The sequence below is a fragment of the Salvelinus sp. IW2-2015 genome, linkage group LG8, assembly GCF_002910315.2.
Source record: "Salvelinus sp. IW2-2015 linkage group LG8, ASM291031v2, whole genome shotgun sequence".
In the NCBI taxonomy this organism is placed as follows: domain Eukaryota; kingdom Metazoa; phylum Chordata; class Actinopteri; order Salmoniformes; family Salmonidae; genus Salvelinus; species Salvelinus sp. IW2-2015.
Window position 1 is genome coordinate 43,982,316 of NC_036848.1, and position 19,214 is coordinate 44,001,529.

Genomic DNA, 19,214 nt, shown 5'->3' on the forward strand with positions numbered 1-19,214 from the left:
TGTGATTGTCTTTCCCTCGGCCCCTATTGCAGTGGTTGTGTAGTGGTGATTCATGTAAACAAGGATGCTGTGTGTGAGATTGTCGTTTTCGTCGGCCCTAAAATGCCAGTGGTTAGTGAGTCATTTAACGACCATCCTGCTGTGTGTGAAATTGGTCTTTCATATGACCCTACTGCAGTGGGTGTGTGGTGATTTAGACATGCATGCTGTGTGATGATCTGTCTTTCACAGCCTATGCAGTGGGTGTAGTGGGATTTAACATCATGCTTGTGCGTGTGTGATTGTCTTTTCCATGCGGCCGCTATGCAGAGTGGTATTGTGGTGATTTACACATCATTGACTGTGTTGTGATTGGTCTTTCCCCTGTCGGGCTCTGTACTGCGAGGTGGTTGTACGTGGTGATTTTAACATCATTGTGCTGTGTTGGTGATTTGTTTTTCCCTCGGTCCACTATTAGCAGTGGTGTAGTGGTGATTTTAACATCAATGCTTGTGTGTGAGAGTTGTCATTCCAATCAGGGCCCGTACCCTATGCAGTGGTGTAGTGGTGATAACATTCACATGCTGTGGTGTGTATTTGGTCGTATTCTCCCCTTCGGTTAAAGCCTAAGCAGGGTGTAGGTGGTGAATTTAACATCATGCTGTTGTGTGATTGTCTTTTCCGTCGGCAACATGTCCTGTTATAAGTGGGCAGTGGGTTGTAGTGGTGCTTTAAACATCATGTATGCTGTGTGTGATTGGTCTTTCCCATCAGCCTATGCAGGTGGTGTAGTGGTGATTTAACATCATGCTGTGTTGTTGATTTGTCTTTCCATCAGCGCATAATACATGTGGTCTGTTATAGTGTGGCCTGGAGAAGTTGGGGTATTAAACTCTAATTTTTTCCTCTCCCCCGCAAAGTTTCCAAACTAACGGCCCAGCGGAAGGATAAAGTCACGCCTGGTGTGAAAATCGCTGATGTTTCCCAATCCCCCCCCCCCTCTCTATGTTTTCCAGTTTTTTTTTTTTTTTTTTTAAGAATTCGTTTTCCCTAGTAGATTTTTTAATTTTCCCACTCTCAATAAATATACATTTTTAAAAAATAAAAATTTTTTTTCTTTTTTTTTTTTAGTTAGAAATAGAATAAAATTACAAAAAACAATGTGAGTGGGTCTTAACTAAGCGTCACCACAAATCAGAACGATTGTTAAAAAAAAAAAAAAACCACATCCACTTCTGATTGGTGTCCTGTGAGAAACTAAGTGCCTGGCTCCCCTGAGAAATATTAATGATACCATAGACAATTCTAGTCACTGTGCTAACGCTCGTTAGCATTGGCTCGCGATCGTTCCTTCATCCAACTGGAACAGAGGCATAGAAATTGTATGCTGAGTTGCATTGACTCTGGGTGAGGTAGATGAACGGGCGCTCATTGGGTCTAACGATCTGAAGTATCCTTGTTAAGACTCATTCAACACTTTATATTACAATCATGAAGTATCCTTTAAGACTCATCACACTTTATATTACACTACAGTGAAGTATCCTTTAAGACTCATCACACTTTATATTACACTACATGAAGTATCCTTTAAAACTCATCAACAATTTATATTACAATACATGAAGTATCCCTTTAAGACTATCAACCTTTAATTACATGAGACATGATAGTATCGCTTTAAGACTCATCAACCTTATATTAAAATACTGAAGTATCCCTTTAAGATCATCAAAACTTTATATTACAATACATGAAGTATCCGCTTTAACGACTCATCATAACACTCTTATATTACACTACCATGAAGTATTCCCTTTAAGAATCATCAACACTTTATATTACACTAGCATGAAGTATCCTTTAGATCATCAACGCCCTTTATATTTACTAAACATAAAGTATCATCCTTTAAGACTCATAAACTTTATATTACAATACATGAAACGTATCTTTAAGCTCATCAACACTTTATATTACAATACATAAAGTATCCCTTTAAGGACTCATCAACACTTTATATTACTACATGAAGTATCCTTTAGTAATAACTCATCAACACTTTTATTACAACTACATCAGTATCTTTTAAGACTCATCAACACTTTATATTAAATACAATCGATGAATCGGTTCTGCACTAAAATCTCAAAGAACACTTGATTGCAACTGTCCTGTTTGTTCTGTAGCTGTCCCATTTGGGGCATTCTTTGACCCCCTCTGTGTTCCTTTAAAACACTTTTACACCTTCATACCTTGCACAAAAACAAATTATATACCATTCATTAGGTTCAATAACACTTCACCACTTCATTGCCGTTGTAGCTCCATCTCTGTGCTCTTCATTGACCCCTCTGGGTTTCTGTAGGCCACGCTTTATGTAAGCTGACTAGGCTTGGGTTGTTCACGTCGAGTCCGTTGACGGGTCAGTTGTGCGAATCGGTGTGCTGGGGGATCGCGCCCGTCACCTAGGGTCTGTTACATAAACGTGTCAAATGTATTCCAGATGCGCGATGTGCCCTTTCGGCTACAAAACCCATACACGTCAAGCGTTGCCACATGCTACACACACGGGTATCCAAACCTGAGGGTGGCACGTACGACGTCCTTGCAACCAATCCGGTCCCGAGTCGCGCGGCGAGCATCGGGACGAGCACCGGTAGGCAGGAGGTGTGTTCAACGACACCTGGGTCGCGACCCAGACACCATCGACACGAATCACGGTTGAGCTACGCTATGGCAACGCGTGAACGTTGTAGCCGAAAGCCGTCTACCAGCGAACAGTGACTTCGTTTTAGATGTGACGTCCAGTGTTCTATACTATGGGTTTGACTCATAGGGGACGCAAAGTCGGGATTTGGTGGCGGGTGGAGAATAGAGATATGTAGTAATAGAGATGGAGTACACTACAACGATAGAGTTAGAAGGGAATGATGGATGCTCGCTGAATTAGGAGATGATTGTTAGTTGTAGTAGATAGATAGTGGTTGATGTGTTGTTGAGTGTAGTATGTGTGTGGTGTTGTGATGATGTGTGTGTGTGTGTTTGTTGTTGGTGAAATGTGGTTATTGGAGTGTGTGGTAGTTTTTCAAACTGAGATGCTAATATAGTGTGTATACTATCAGACATGGGGAGTCATGAGGAGATGGAATGACAAACCCATAGTATATGGTATGTAGATCATTGTCAAAACAGGGTGACCCATGTTGGAATTCTTATAAGCTCGCATAGTCAATGTGCTTCAGATAGATACTTCTCTCACGAGAGTATGCTGAGGACGTATTATCAGTCTCTCGTGTTAATAGGACATGATATCATTATACACTCCAGGATCTATCTCTCTGGATGATAAGTGTAGTTCTTTAAATAGGATGACTGATAATGGGACATAGTTGATAATCATACTCCATCAAGACAATAGTCTGGTGATTTGATGTGATCGTCTTGATAATGATGGGGACATTAACTATCCTTCAGACCTCTACTGGTGTAGGTGATAGTCTCATCTGTATCGGACATTATCATCCCTCACAGACTATCTGGCTGATAAATGATGTGCTTCGCATGTATGGGAAGTACATTCTATTACACACACGGGACATAACTCGCTGTTGATTGTATTGTAGTATACTTACTGTAAATGAGGGGACTTGTATTCATCCGAGCTCTCTCTCACGACAGTGGATAGAGAGTACTACTCTTATGTATAGGAAATTTAGTAATCCTCCAGACCTAGACTAGTTGAATAGTGGGTTCGATACTTCTGTATGGGACGATGATTCATATACAGGGATCAGACCTATATCGTTAGGTGATAGTATACTCTGTTATAAAAGTGTTGGGATACATATCATCCGCCAGTCTCAGATCCTACTGGGTTGATAAAGTATGCTCGTGTAATGGCTATAACTATATATGTTCCAGAGATCGCATTCTGAGTAGATAGTAATCTATATAGTAGATTGGACATGTATTTCTATAAGCCCTCCAGACGGCATGGTGATATGATATCTTTCTGATATAGGAATGATCATACTTGCTAGGACATTACTGATGATTAGTATTGATCTAGATGTAGTTGATGGAGATCCGAAGTCATTATAAAGGGCACTCTACAGTATCAATGTATCTGTGTGATATAGTAAATACGTGTTGATTTGTGAAGTGGGACATAAAGACGAGATGTCCGATACGTGTGCATTAATCTTCCTCTGATATGGGAATTAATCTATTGTCACCTCGCAGACTATACTGTGAATAGTCTTCTCTGTATAAGTGTTGATGGAGGTGTGAGAAATCAGTGGACTACCTTCCATCGATCGTGTGTCTGAGATGTGATAAAGATCTCTTCTCTGTATAAGGAGTGCTATTATGATTTCGATAGCTCTTCCTAGATTAACGATGGACTAGTGTGATCATGTCTTCAACTGTCTTGTATTGGTGGACAGTCTTTATCATCTACCTATCCAAAGAGCTTTACTGGTGTAGAGAATTGAAGTATCGTTTCTGTATATAGGGACAATAATCGATGATACCTTCCAGACCTATTCGGTTGTAGTAGAGTTTGTTCTCTGTATATAATGGAATATATCCACTAGCTCGCAGACATACACTTGGTGATAAGTCTCTCGTATGTAGGTAAGTGGTACATATTATTAACCCTCCAAGGACGCGAATACATTACTTAGTGATTAAAGATCTTGCTCTGTATGTGGAACTATATCAGTTCTATCAGACATCAATAGTTGTAGTCTCAGATCTGTATTGTGGACATGCAAGTCCTGCTCATAGTAACCTAGTGGGGTGATTCGTGTCTCTCTACTGTAGGGTAGCATTATCTTTCTCTCGCTAGACCTAACATGGTGATTAAGATTTCTCTGGTAAGTAGGTATCGTTTGATAATATCCTAGAACCTGACTGGTAGATGTAGTATCCTCTGTATGGACATAAATCATACACTTCGGAGACATAACTATGGTGATAGTCCGCTCTGTATTAGGAACAGAAGATGACAGTGTTGACTCAATTGCCAGACATAGACGTCAGCTGATAAGTCTTCCTCTCTGTATGGGATCATATAAATCGCTCTCCAAGACCTAGCATGGGTCTGAAGTAGTATCTGTTATAAAGATCAATATCATTGTGCACCTAAACCAGATTATCTAGTTACGATTAGTCCTCTCATGTATTGGACATGATCCATCTCTTCCAGGATACTGAGTGGAATGTCCAGATGATTCGCTCCACGTGTCTGTGAATTGGGAGAGTACCATATCATGCCTTAACCAGAGAACTAGTCTGAGTGATTATTAGTACTCATCTGTGAACTGTAGGACGAATATTCGATCTTACCTCGCGGCTCGAGAGAATCGCTACTGAGTGATAGTATCCTCTGTATGTGGACTATACAATTCATACAGACATAACTGGTTTGATTAGTATCTCTGTATATAGGCTTATCATTTTCCCTTCTATTATTGTAATGCTTTCGATTATTGGTTTCTTTCTCTAGTTACTGGGCACATCACTCTAGTCCTCCAGAATCGGATCTTGTGCTTTTATAGAAATTGGATCTCTTGTAAGATTATAAAGTTGGGACTAGCCCCTGTTAGCTCTATACCATAGGACCAGACATAGCTAGGCTCAGTTCAAGTCATCTCTGTATGGGCTACCACGATTAGTTATCCTTCTCAAAGACATAGACTTGTGACTAGTATTCTATAGGTAATGGCGCGCTTCATAGTTTATCCCCCTCTCAGGGAACTGTGATTCATGGATTCAGGTATCGTTTTTACATAGTCCTGGTCTAGTATTCGGAGCTAGGCATTTTCATCATTCCTGGCTAATGACTGTGTAATTCAGCGCTCTCTGTATCGACGGAGCATATTTATTCCTTCTCACGGAGAAACCTACTGGGGATAGCTTATGCTCTGTATGGGACATATCATCGGCTCTTCTCAGACATACTGAGTTATATGGCCGGCAGTGTCTCTTCCTTTGTAGGCAGAGGTACTTCGGATGCTTCCTCTCCCAGATCAGTTAACTGTGTGTTTGGTATATGTTCTCCTCGCTATAGGAATATCATCTCCAGACCTACTGGTGAATCAGTTCTTTTGGTATGGGACAGTCAATATCCGCTCCAGACCTACTGGTGGATAGTTATCTCTGTAATAGGACATTCATCCCTCAGACATAACTGGAGTGACTCATTATCTCTGTATAGGACATATCATCCCTCCAGACATATGGTGGATATTATCTACTGTATGGGAACATATCATCCTCCAGACATACTGGTGGATAGTATCTTTCTGTATAGACATATCACCTCCAGACATACTGGTGATAATTATCTCTGTATAGGACAATATGATCCTCCAGACATACTGGTGATATTATCTCTGTATAGGACATATCATCCCTCCAGACATACTGATGATATTATCTGTTTATAGGACATATCATCCCTCCAGATCTACTGGTGATAGTCTCTCTGTATGGGACATATCAATCTCCAGACCTACTGGTGATAGTAATCTTCTGTATAGACATATCATCCCTCCAGACATACTGGTGATTATTAATCTCTGTTAATAGGATCATAATCATCCCTCCAGAATCTGGTGATATTATCTCTGTATGGGACATAATCGCCTCCAGAGCAATACCTGGTGATAGTACGTTCCTGGTAGGACATATCATCCACTCCAGAAATACGGTGATATTATCTCTGTATAAGGACATATCAATCGCTCCAGACATACTGTGATAGTATCTCTGTATAGGACATATCATCCCTCCAGAATACTGGTGAATAAGATAATCTCTGGTATAGGACATATCATCCTCCAGGACATACTGGTGTATTATCTCTGTATAAGGACATATCAGTCCTCCAGACATACTGGTGGATATTATCTCTGTATAGGAATATCATCCTCCAGGACATACTGGTGACATAGAGTTAAAAGAAAAAAAAAACAAATCCCCCCACTTCTGTATAGGAAATATCATTCCCTGCCAGACAATCGTGAGTGATCGATTAATCGTCTGTATAGGACATATCATCCCTCCGGAAACAATACTGGTGATAGTCTCACTGTTATAGGACATATCATCCCTCCAGAATACTGGTGATAGTTCTCTGTATAGGACAGTATCATCCTCAGACATTACTGTCGCATAATTATCTCTGTATTAGGGACATATCATCCTGCCAGACATACTGGTGATAGTCTCTCTTGTAGGACATATCATCCCTTCCAGACATACTGTGTGATGTAGTATCTCTGTATACGGAACCCATATATCCCCTCAGACATACTGGTGATAGTCTCTTTGTATAGGAATTATCATCCTCCAGACCTACGGTGTAGTCTCTGCTGTTCATGGACATATCATCCTCCAGACATACTGGTGATAGGCTCCTCACTGTAGGGACATCATCATCCCTCACAGACATACTGGTGATAGTTCTCTGGTATAAGGAACAATCATACTCCCTCCAGACCTACTGGTGATAGTCTCTCTGTTGGTGGACTACCTCATCCCTCCAGACACTGGTGGATAGGGCTCTCTGTATGGGACATATCATCCCGTCAGACATACTGGTGATAGTTTTCTCTGTATGGGCAATATGCAATGACCTGTACCAGACGCTACTGGTGATACGTATCTCTGTATGCGGACTAATAAGCATCCCTTACCAGACCTAACTGTGTGCATTAGTATCACCATACCTGTAATAGGACATATCAACTTCCTTTTCCTATTTCTGGGTATTATACTCATATCCAATCTGCTCTCTCCGCCCCCCTCTGCTTCTCTTGCTTGTTCCTTGCTCTTTCCTCCTCTCAATCCACAGCATGATGTTAAATCACCACTACACCACTGCATAGGGCCGAGGGAAAGACAATCACACACAGCATGATGTTAAATCACCACTACACCACTGTATTGGGCTGATGGAAAGACAATCACACACAGCATGATGTTAAAGGATAAGCGATCCATAAACTCAGACATAATAAACCAGTAGGTTCCAATCATAAGAATACAAAAACACAACCATTAAGCATTTACCAATCAAATACAACTATTACTTCCCATTGCAAAAAACGTTTCAAGTTTAGCACACACAGTAACCAGTGACCTAAAGTTTAAAGTGGAACTGACAGCGTTTTAACTACTTTGCAGATATGAAACACACAGAAAATCATGTCAGACAAAATTATCAAATTCCCAGTTTATGCTACAAGACCAAATTTATAAGAAGTTATAAAAATAAGTTATATTTGACTCAACGTTCCATGACGTACACTAAATACTTTTTGGCAGAATAGATGGATGCAGTTCAATGCATGATTAATATAATTCACCAAAACATGATCCAAAAAATATTGCTATCAGGTTGTAAATCCCAGCTGGCCTGGTACATTGTTTGCTGCCTCCATTTGGGATGCACTGTTTCAGTTTCAATGACTCAATATTCTGGACAAAAACTGACAAATGTAACTAATGCTGGGAAGGTCAATACAATCAAACTAGTAAGGGCAATGATCACAAGTCAGTCATAACGTGGCTAATAGGCTAGAGTATTTATTTACACTACAGTTCAAAAGTTTGGGGTCACTTAGAAATGTCCTTGTTTTTGAAAGAAAAGCACATTTTTTGTACGTTAAAATAACATCAAATTGATCAGAAATACAGTGTTGACATTGTTAATGTTTTGAATGACTATTGTAGCTGGAAACGGCTGATTTTTAATGGAATATCTACATAGGCGTACATAGGCCCATTATCAGCAACCATCACTCCTGTGTTCCAATGGCACATTGTGTTAACTAATCCAAGTTTATCATAAAAGGCTAATTGATCATTAGAAACCCCTTTTGCAATTATGTTAGCACAGTTGAAAACTGTTGTGCTGATTAAAGAAGCAATACAACTGGCCTTCTTTAGACTAATTGAGTATCTGGAGCATCAGCATTTGTGGGTTTGATTACAGGCTCAAAATGGCCAGAAACAAATAACTTTCTCCTGAAACTCATCAGTCTATTCTTGTTCTGAGAAATGAAGGCTATTCCATGCAAGAAATTGCCAAGAAACTGAAGATCTCGTACAATGCTGTGTACTACTCCCTTCACAGAACAGCGCAAACTGTCTCTAACCAGAATAGAAAGAGGAGTGAGAGGCCCCGGTGCACAACTGAGCAAATGGACATGTACATTAGACTGTCTAGTTTGAGAAATAGACGCCTCACAAGTCCTCAACTGGCAGCTTCATTAAATACTACCTGCAAAACACCAGTCTCAACGTCAACAGTGAAGAGGCAACTCCGGGATGCTGGCCTTCTAGGCAGAGTTGCAAAGAAAAAGCCATATCTCAGACTGGCCAATAAAAATAAAAGATTAAGATGGGCAAAAGAACACAGACACTGGACAGAGCAAGTCTGCCTAGAAGGCCAGCATCCCAGAGTCACCTCTTCACTGTTACAACATTAACAATATCTACATTGTATTTCTGATCAATTTGATGTTATTTTAATGGACAAAAAATTATATTTTCTTTTGAAAACAAGGACATTTCTAAGTGACCCCAAACTTTTGAACGGTAGTGTATGTAGCAGGTTAAAAACACGGAGCCTAACGCTAGCTAGATAACTAGCTAGCTAGCTGCTAGGAGGATGTCACGCCATTGGAGGAGTGGGTAAGTGATTGACTTTTTCCCCTCATATCGTTTTTCGATGGCTATACACAGCTAGAGATGCAGGTGTCATTTGGTTAGCTAGCAAGAACTTCAACAACTGTTATCCAGTTAGCATATCTCTTGTGCATGCAAAATTCGCAGAACAACTGATGAATTTACAAAAGCACAACACCTGCTGAATATGACCGGTGTCAGCAAACATGGACAAAAAAAAGTGCTCTAGATAACATGTAAACAGTCTAACCTGCTCTGCTACGGCAAGTAAAATGGTCAGAGTGAAGTGTTCTCTCATTTGTGTCTGGAAGTAGCTAGCCAGCTAGCTTGGGTGCTTGGTTGGGACAAGCATGCATTGGCAGGCAAGGTGCAGAAGGACAAAGAGGCTACAAATCCCCATRGTTTATCAGTGCAATTTTGACAGTCAACTAGCAGAAAAAGTTTGAGAGGGTTTATCTGATGTTCCTTCATTAGATTTTAGCTAATCTTGCTCTGGCTAGCAATAATTGTTGATATTGTTGTTGTTGATGTAAATAACTGAGGGAGAGAGAGCCTTTTGTCACATTCTGACCTTAGTTCCTTTTTTATGTCTTTATTTTGGTTTGGTCAGGGCGTGAGTTGGGGTGGGCATTCTATGTCTGGTGTTCTATGTTGTCTATTTCTTTGTGTTTGGCCGTGTGTGATTCTCAATCAGAGGCAGCTGTCTATCGTTGTCTCTGATTGAGAACCATACTTAGGTAGCCTGTTCCCACCTGAGTTTGTGGGTAGTTGTTTTCTGTTTTGTGTGTCGTCACCTTTCAGAACTGTTCGTTTGTCGTTTTTGTTGTTTTGTCAAGTGTTTCATATTTTATTAAAGTAATATGAACACTTACCATGCTGCACCTTGGTCCTCTTCTCCTTCTCCCGACGACATTCATTACACCTTTTCATGGTTGTTTGATTAATAGGACTGTAAGTTCCCAAATGTAAGAGGACTCCAGTGGTGTTTGCATATTTGCAGAAATCTATTCAGGTGTATTTTGTGGCTTTGGCGAATGTGTTCTATGGCTTGTTTGTATAAAAGCCTACTGTAGCTCTGATTGGCTATAGCGCACCAGTCTGTGTCGACTCCGGTTCTGGACAAGACAGATGTTTTTATTCGGTTTAATTMACTGCAGTGTCTATTCATTGTCCAAATACATTGCTCCTTTCCGACACTATATTGCTATAGAWTTTTCACAAATGCCTTAGTATATATAATTCCCAAACATTCTAAGAATTTGTGAAAATGTGGTAGCTTGTCAGAATTTTTTTTTAAAGTGTCATTCTTCCTGGGTGTGTATATGAACAGATTCTAATAAGATTTAGCAACAACATCCTCTTTGATAACACCTGCTGCAGCCGCTGAAAACTAGCCAACAATAAAAGCTAGCTAGCTAGACKGTGGGAAAATTACTGCTCGCTATTGCGCAGTGAGTGACCTGTTGGCCTTCAAGAAGGCAGAAGTTTCCATAAGTGTTTGTAAAATCGGTCCCACCCAATAAGTAAAAATGTGATTGGTTGATRCCATTGTCACTCCAAAATGTTGCCCTAATACAGTTGAATGGCAGATGCCTTAATCTAGCTTCTGATGACCTAGCCAATAGCTGACTTAGCTAGCTAGATTTATCTCCCCAGAGACTAGCAAAGAAAAATCCTGATAGGATATTTTTTTCTCTTCAGTATTAACCCTTTCGTTTCCAAATCAGATCATTATTATAATCATTATTTTATAAATCCTTAGCCCTTCTCTGAAGGTGTAGAAGGCTCATTGTGCTCCACTGTGTTTGGGTTTGTAATAATTTGTATAGTGGCTCTATTTGCCCTCAGCCTGCATTTATTCACTATTCTGAATGTCTAAAGAATCCATAWYTTGTTCTGAAATATGAACACAGAAATACTGGACATTTTMAACTCTTATTATGGTGGGGATTTGACAAAATTACAATCATGATCWTGAATTGGACTCGCATTTTTCTGATCTCAGTCTTGACTCTGTCTCTGACCCCTTTTCCCCCGCCCGGTCTCGGTCTTGACTCGGTCTCGGCCTCCCTCCAGTCTTGGTCTAGACTCGGACTCGATTTGCTCCGGTCTTGAATCGGTCTCYCTTTAGGTGGTCTTGAAGACAACACTGAAAAGCAGTACGTTATCTTGATGATAGGAGTTAAAAGGGAAAGGCAGTAAGTTACATTGATGTTAAGAGTTAAGAAAGAAAAGCAGTAAGTTACCCTGAAGTTAAGAGTTAAGAAGGAAAAGCAGTAAGTTACCCTGAAGTTAAGAGTTAAGAAGGAAAAGCAGTAAGTTACTCTGAAGTTAAGAGTTAAGAAGGAAAAGCAGTAAGTTACCCTGAAGTTAAGAGTTAAGAAGAAAAAGCAGTAAGTTACCTTGATGTTAAGAGTGTAGAGTTTAAAGCAGTAAGTTACCCTGATGTTAAGAGTGTAGAGGTTAAAGCAGTACCTTGATGTTAGGAGTGTACAAGTTTCTGAGTGAGGACAGAGCAGTGGACAGGCCCTCTGTGCTGTAGGAAACCCACAGCCCCTGGAGGATGGACGAGGAAACCCCAACCTTCTTGCTTAGGCCCTGAAATATAGACATCATTTTAGCTGTCACTGCTTTGAGTTGTGCTGTGTGCATACGAAAGTGTGTGTGTTGTGGTGGTGTGTTGTGTGTGTGTGTGTGTGTTGTGTTGTGTGTGTGTGTGTTGTGTGTGTGTGTGTGTGTGTGTGTGCGTGTCTGTAGGCAGTGTGGTTAGGTGAACCTTGAAGATGTGTGCTTTGAGGATGTGGTGTCCCAGTTCAATGGTCTGCTGTCGGTTCAGCTTGGTCTCCTGGCGAGAGAACCAGAAGGCTAGCAGGGTGTGGCCACTCCTACAGGGAGACAGGGAGGAACATAAACCATGAGCTTCTGCACAAATAGTTAGGGTTAGTAGAGAGTTAGATGTAATTTTGTTGACAGTTAGTTGAACATGCTTATTCCTGCTTATCTAACRGTGATTTCTGGAAAAGCTAGGAATTTGGGGAACTTTTTGCAACTCTATCCAAGACTACATCAGTCTCTCATATAGTACCCACCCCCCACACACCAGGAGGGCCATCCACCCACTGACCTGGGGTCACACAGGAACTTGGTTTTCTCCCCCTCCTCCCTCCAGATCAGCCACTCCCTGAAGGACGGGTGAACAAACATCCTGGTCCCYTCCCTCCTCTTGACCAGGAACATGGCTAGGTTGTCTACGCGCTGTGTGAAGTCCTCCCAGTCCAGCGTACCCTGCAGCAAAGAGGGTGAAACCAAGAAACTTAGCTTCTTAGCTGTGCACATGCCCAGGAGCTTTTCTAAGTCTGTTCTTTTTCACGGGCACTATCATTGCTATCCGGTATACAACTGCACATGCCCAGGTAGTGTTAGCATGGTGGCTAAGTGTGACATGTTTTCCTATGGGAAATGCAAACGGTTTCCCGTCAGTGCAATAAGTGTATTTGCCTGCAGGGAGCCGGCATTGATAGCCTGGTAGATCTGTTCGTCAGTGAGGGGGTGGAGGGATGCCACGGCCACGTTGAGTAGGGGGAGGGCCCGTTCGAAGGACGACTGGGTAGGGAAACGCATGTTGCACTGCAGCAGGTACACCTCGGCCAGGTTGACGGGCACCACCTGGGATCAATGAATCAATCAGATATTTTCTATCAATAAATATATCAATCAGTCAGTCAATCATTATTATAGCATATTTCTTAGATAGGGAGTCCAATACAATGTTCTGTATATAAAAAATTAAATGGCACATACAGTGCCTTCAGAAAGTGTTCAGAGGCCTTGACTATTTCCACATTTGTTTACTTTACAGCCTTATTCTAAAATAAAATAAAATCCTCATCAATCTACACACAATACCCCATAGTTAAAAAAGCAAAAACAGGTTTTTAAACATTTTTGCAAATTTCTTAAAAATAAAAAACAGAAATACCCTATTTACATAAATATTCAGACCCTTTCATATGAGACTTGAAGTGAGAACCCAAGTGCATCCTGTTTCCATTGATCATCCTTGAGATGTTTCTACATTGTAGCCCACCTGTGGTAAATTTAACTGATTGGACATGATTTGGAAAGCCACACACCTGTCTATAAGGTCCCACAGTTGACAGTGTATGTCAGAGCAAAAACCAAGCCATGAGGAAGAAACAAATTGTCCTTAGAGCTCCGAGACAGGATTGTGTCGAGGAACAGATCTGGAGAAGGATCCCCCAAAAAGTCTGCAGCATTGAAGGTCCCCAAGAACACAGTGGCCTCCATCTTTCTTAAATGGAAAACATTTGGAACCACCAAGACTAGCTAGCCTCCCGGTCAAACTGAGCAATCGGGGAGAAGGGCCTTGGTCAGGGAGATGACCAAGAACCCACTGGTCACTCAGACAGAGCTTCAGCGTTCCTCTGTAGAGATGGGAGAACCTTCCAGAAGGACAACCATCTCTGCAACACTCCACCAATCAGGCCTTTATGACAGAGTGATCAGACGGAAGCAAATGCTCAGTAAAAGGCACATGACAGCCCGCTTGGAGTTGGTCAAAAGGCACCTAAAGGACTCTCAGACCATAAGAAGCAAGATTCGCTGGTCTGATGAAACCAAGATTGAACTCTTTGGCCTGAATGCCAAGCGTCACGTCTGAAGGAAGCCTTGCACCATCCCTACGGTGAAGAATGTTGGTGGCAGCATCATGCTGTGGGGATGTTTTTCAGTGGCAGGGACTGGGAGAATAGTTAGGATCGAGGGAAAGATGAAGTACGGAGAGATCCCTGATGAAAACCTCCAGAGCACTCAGGACTTCAGACTGGGGCGAAGGTTCACCTTCCAACAGGACAACCTTCCCAAGTTCTCTCACGTCACCCCGCTCCTCCGCTCTCTCCACTGGCTTCCAGTTGAAGCTCGCATCCGCTACAAGACCATGGTGCTTGCCTACGGAGCTGTGAGGGGAACGGCACCTCAGTACCTCCAGGCTCTGATCAGGCCCTACACCCAAACAAGGGCACTGCGTTCATCCACCTCTGGCCTGCTCGCCTCCCTACCACTGAGGAAGTACAGTTCCCGCTCAGCCCAGTCAAAACTGTTCGCTGCTCTGGCCCCCAATGGTGGAACAAACTCCCTCACGACGCCAGGACAGCGGAGTCAATCACCACCTTCCGGAGACACCTGAAACCCCACCTCTTTAAGAATACCTAGGATAGGATAAAGTAATCCTTCTCACCCCCCCCCCCCCCCCCTCCCCCCCTTAAAAGATTTAGATGCACTATTGTAAAGTGGCTGTTCCACTGGATGTCATAAGGTGAATGCACCAATTTGTAAGTCGCTCTGGATAAGAGCGTCTGCTAAATGACTTAAATGTAAATGTAAATGTAAATGTAAGTACATAGCCAAAAACATGCAGGAGTGGCTTCGGGACAAGTCTCTGAATGTCCTTGAGTGGCCCAGCCAGAGCCTGGACTTGAACCCGATCAAACATCTTTGCACCTGAAAATATCTGTGCAGCAACGCTCCCCATCCAACCTGACAGAGCTTGAGAGGATCTGCAGAGAAGAATGGGAGAAACTCCCCAAATACAGGTGTGCCAAGCTTGTATCGTTATACCCAAGAAGACCCGAGGCTGTAATCGCTGCTTCTACAAAGTACTGAGTAAAAACCTATTTTTTCTTTATCATTATGGGGTATTGTGTGTAGATTGATGAGGGGAAAAAACGATTTAATCAATTTTAGAATAAGGCTGTAACGTAACAAAAACTCAAGGGGTCTGAATACTTTCCGAATGCATTGTATATCCTGAACAAAAATATAAACGCAACATGTAAAGTGTTGGTCCCATGTTTCATGAGCTGAAATAAAAGATCCCAGAAATCTTCCAGACGTACAAAAAGCTTATTTCTCTCATATTTTCTTCACAAATTTGTTTACATCCCTGTTAGTTAGCATTTCTTATTTGCCAAGATAATCCATCCACCTGACAGGTGTGGCATATCAAGAAGCTGATTAAACAGCATGATCATTACACAGGTGCACCTTACAATAAAGGCCACTCTAAAATGTGAAGTTTTGTCACACAACACAATGCCAAAGATGTCTCAAGTTTTGAGGGAGCGTACAATTGGCATGCTGACTGCAGGAATGTCCACCAGAGCTGTTGCCAGAGATTGTAATGTTCATAAGCTGCCTCCAATGTCATTTTAGAGAATTTGGCAATACGTCCAACTGGCATCACAATCGCAGACCACGTGTAACCATGCCAGCCCAGGACCTCCACATCCGGCTTCTTCATCTGCGGGATCGTCTGAGACCAGCCACCCAGACAGCTGTTGAAACTGAGGAGTATTTCTGTCTGCAATAAAGCCCTTTTGTGTGGAAAAACTCATTCTGATTGGCTGGGCCTGTTTCCCCAGTGGATGGGCCTGTTTCCCCAGTGGATGGGCCTACTGATCGCTGCATCATGTGAAATCCATAAATTAGGGCCTAATGAATTTAGTTCAATTGACTGATTACCTTATATGAGCTGTAACTCCGTAAAATCATTGAAATTGTTACATGTTGCTTTTATATTTTTGTTTGGTGTAATTAAAAGTAGGATAAAGAAAATAATAAAGACGAGAATAAAACTAAGGCAATAATGCATACTGTAAAGTATTCCCCCCCCCCCCCCCCCCCCCCCCAGGCAGGCTTACCTTGTAGCTGGAGCTCTTGAGGACCAGGTACCCCTTCTCTATAAGGTCAAAGGTGAGTTTTAGGTACAGGTAGGATCCCTGGCTGAGGGCCTTGAGGTGGGCGGAGAGCTTTCCGAAGGTGGTGTTGTCCATCTTGCCGTTTAGAGAGATGTTGCTCTGTATCTCAGGACTGCTGTGGATGCGGTGCAGGATATAACCCTGTAAATCCTGGTCTATAGCATCATTTTCCTCCAGACCATCCAGAGAGATATGGTGGAATGGGAGCAGCTTGGTGATCTCCTATAGGAGGGAAGTAAGGGAGGGGAGAGGGGAGGATGAAGGGAGAAGGAGGAAGAGGGGGGAATGATGGATGAAGGAGGGGAGGAAAGAGGAGGAGGAGGAGGAGGAGGAGAGAGGAGGATGAAGATGAATGGACAAATAATGCGGGAAGAAGGGATAAATGGAGAAACGAGATGGGAGAGATGAGAATGAAGGTGGGTTAAAGAAGAAAAAAAGGTGGGAGGGAAAGAGAGGTAGAACAAGATATAGAAGCCATCTAGGATCTTCCACTGATGTCAATCTATTGACAAACTCTATCAAAAGACAATTATCCTTGTTTGGTGTTAACAGTGTTAATCTTGTATGTTTTTAATGGCCACACGCTTACTGGAGGGGTAGAGGACTGTAATGCGTATAATATGTCTACCTGTAATGTGGTCCTAACAGTGACCACCAGTTTGAGCCAGGGGGGAAACTTGCTGATGGTTTTGCTGAGGAATGAGACGATGGTGTCTCCGTAGTCAGGCTTGTGGAACTCTGCCTCATTTAGCCCATCTATCAGGATGACCAGGTCATCTTCAGAGGCGATCTTCCTCTCTGAAAAACACACAGAGAAAAGAGTCAATATGGACCAAAAAACCTGATTGCAAATGATCTGCCTAATGTACTCTTGCTAAAATCAAGAATACTGTACATATGTGTTGAGGATCACGCCCGCTGACAGAGTCACTAGGAGTAGAGACAGTTTTATCACCTTTGTAGAGAGCGTCCAGGGGTTCTAGGGGTGTCCCCCAAATGTCACCCTATTCCCTATATAGTGCACTACTTTTGACCAGAGATTCCCTATATAGTGTACTTCTTCTAACCAGGGCTTATAGCACACTATTTTTAACCAGGCCCTATAGGGCTCTACGTTTAACCAGGGCCTATAGGGCTCTGGTCAAAAAAGTGCACTATATAGGGAATAGGGTGACATTTGGGGGACACCCCTAGAAGCCCTGGACGCTCTCTACAAAGGTGATAAAACTGTCTCTACTCCTAGTAAGCTACCATTTGCGATGCAGACCAGAATTCACCTTTGTAGAAAGCATCCAGGAGTTCTACAACAGCTAGTAGAGTTTTCTATGATTAAGCTATCTAGGGGTGTATAATAGGAGCAGAGAGTTGTATCACCTTTGTAGAGGGCATCCAGGGGTTCTAGAACTCCTCTTCTGAAGGAGGCCAGGGGATCCTGAACGCAGGAGCGCAGACTGAGCATGCTCTGTAGCTGTGGCTCCCTGAGCAGCAGCTCTCTGTAGGCGATGAGCTGTGGCGAGCGACACAGCAACGCTGCCACGTTGTGGACAAACTCTGGCACCAGGCACGTGTAGGCGTTGTCCGCCTGGCAGTAGTGGTACGCCACCACCTGGGGGCGATAGAGAGGGGGGAGACATGGTAGGTCAGTAAAAGGMGGTGGAAAATACAAGACTGGGTTATGGTCATTAGGTCACACTGTAGCAAAAACTTTTTTTTTTWAATTAAAAATAAAATGTGCATTTCTTATTGGACCAAGTCCTGGTCATTCTTCAGATTGGTGCTTAATGAACACGATCCTGTTTTCTATGTTTTGACATTAAGAATTAGAAACTGGCGCTGCTACAATTGATTTGGGAGTAAGTCAACTAGTTCATGGTGGATGATTGCAGTGTAATGAACATATTACGTCTCGTTTCTCTTTTCGGTTTTCAGCGAATAAATAATTCAGAGCTCCCTGCCATTGAGAAAATATGAATGTGAATGAGTGTGTGTTTAATTGCATGTTTAGACGGACACCCAGAGGAGTCAAAAGTCTAAATGATTATCAGCACAACACAGATGAGTAATCTCAGTGTGTTTCTCTATAATAATACATTCTCAGCACGGTGAGCACAAAGCTTTAGAAACTGCCACGAGCAGATAACACAAAGAACAGATGGGCGTGAAAGAGGAAAGGAGAGAAAAATAAAATGAAAAAGATGAGGAGAGAGGTGAAGTGAAACAATTAGAAAGCTGCAAGGTGTGTCCAGCTCGGGGACTATGACAGTTGACGTGGACCCAGCGCCAGCCTCTGTTCCTCTGTTTCATCAAGGAAACCGCAGGGATGAAATAACAAATCAGAATAAAATGCTAATTGAGTCACAGAGGAATAAAACAGGGCTTAAAACAAAGGGAGAAAAGTGGAAGCGGGCTCAATTATTAATGCATCGAGTTAACAAGATATAATAGCTTGGCTGGGAAATGGCTTTCTGCAGGTATACATATTTCATAAGGCTCCCTGGCAAAGTTGTTTTTTCTCTTTTAAACACATCTGCATAATGCAGCAGGCTGGGGAGAGGAATGGGGCTGGGGCAGGGGCTACAGATGGCAAGGCGCGTCTGTCACCCCCATTTAGGGGATAGGGGAAGCTGGGGCTATGGTATGATGTGAGTGGTGTGGGGATTTAGGGAAGCAACTAAGCACCGCCTCACACATCATTCATATTTATCTTCAGACTAGACAGGTTCATAAATGTTAACACGTTTACTCCACTGAAAGAGA

The 19,214-nt window shown here is 42.3% G+C and overlaps 1 protein-coding gene across 1 annotated transcript in view; it reads right to left on the reverse strand.

Annotated features, from left to right (window-relative positions):
* The window catches only part of tanc2b (tetratricopeptide repeat, ankyrin repeat and coiled-coil containing 2b), a 128,530-nt gene that overhangs the window by 26,834 nt on the left and 82,482 nt on the right, over nucleotides 1–19,214 (reverse strand). The window contains exons 11-17 of the mRNA XM_070445039.1: nucleotides 17,832–18,063; nucleotides 17,086–17,255; nucleotides 16,401–16,679; nucleotides 13,180–13,347; nucleotides 12,806–12,966; nucleotides 12,458–12,566; nucleotides 12,157–12,279 (exon numbers count right to left, since the gene is read on the reverse strand). Coding sequence (XP_070301140.1) covers nucleotides 12,157–12,279; nucleotides 12,458–12,566; nucleotides 12,806–12,966; nucleotides 13,180–13,347; nucleotides 16,401–16,679; nucleotides 17,086–17,255; nucleotides 17,832–18,063 — 1,242 coding nt within the window. The remainder of the gene's footprint in view (nucleotides 1–12,156; nucleotides 12,280–12,457; nucleotides 12,567–12,805; nucleotides 12,967–13,179; nucleotides 13,348–16,400; nucleotides 16,680–17,085; nucleotides 17,256–17,831; nucleotides 18,064–19,214) is intronic.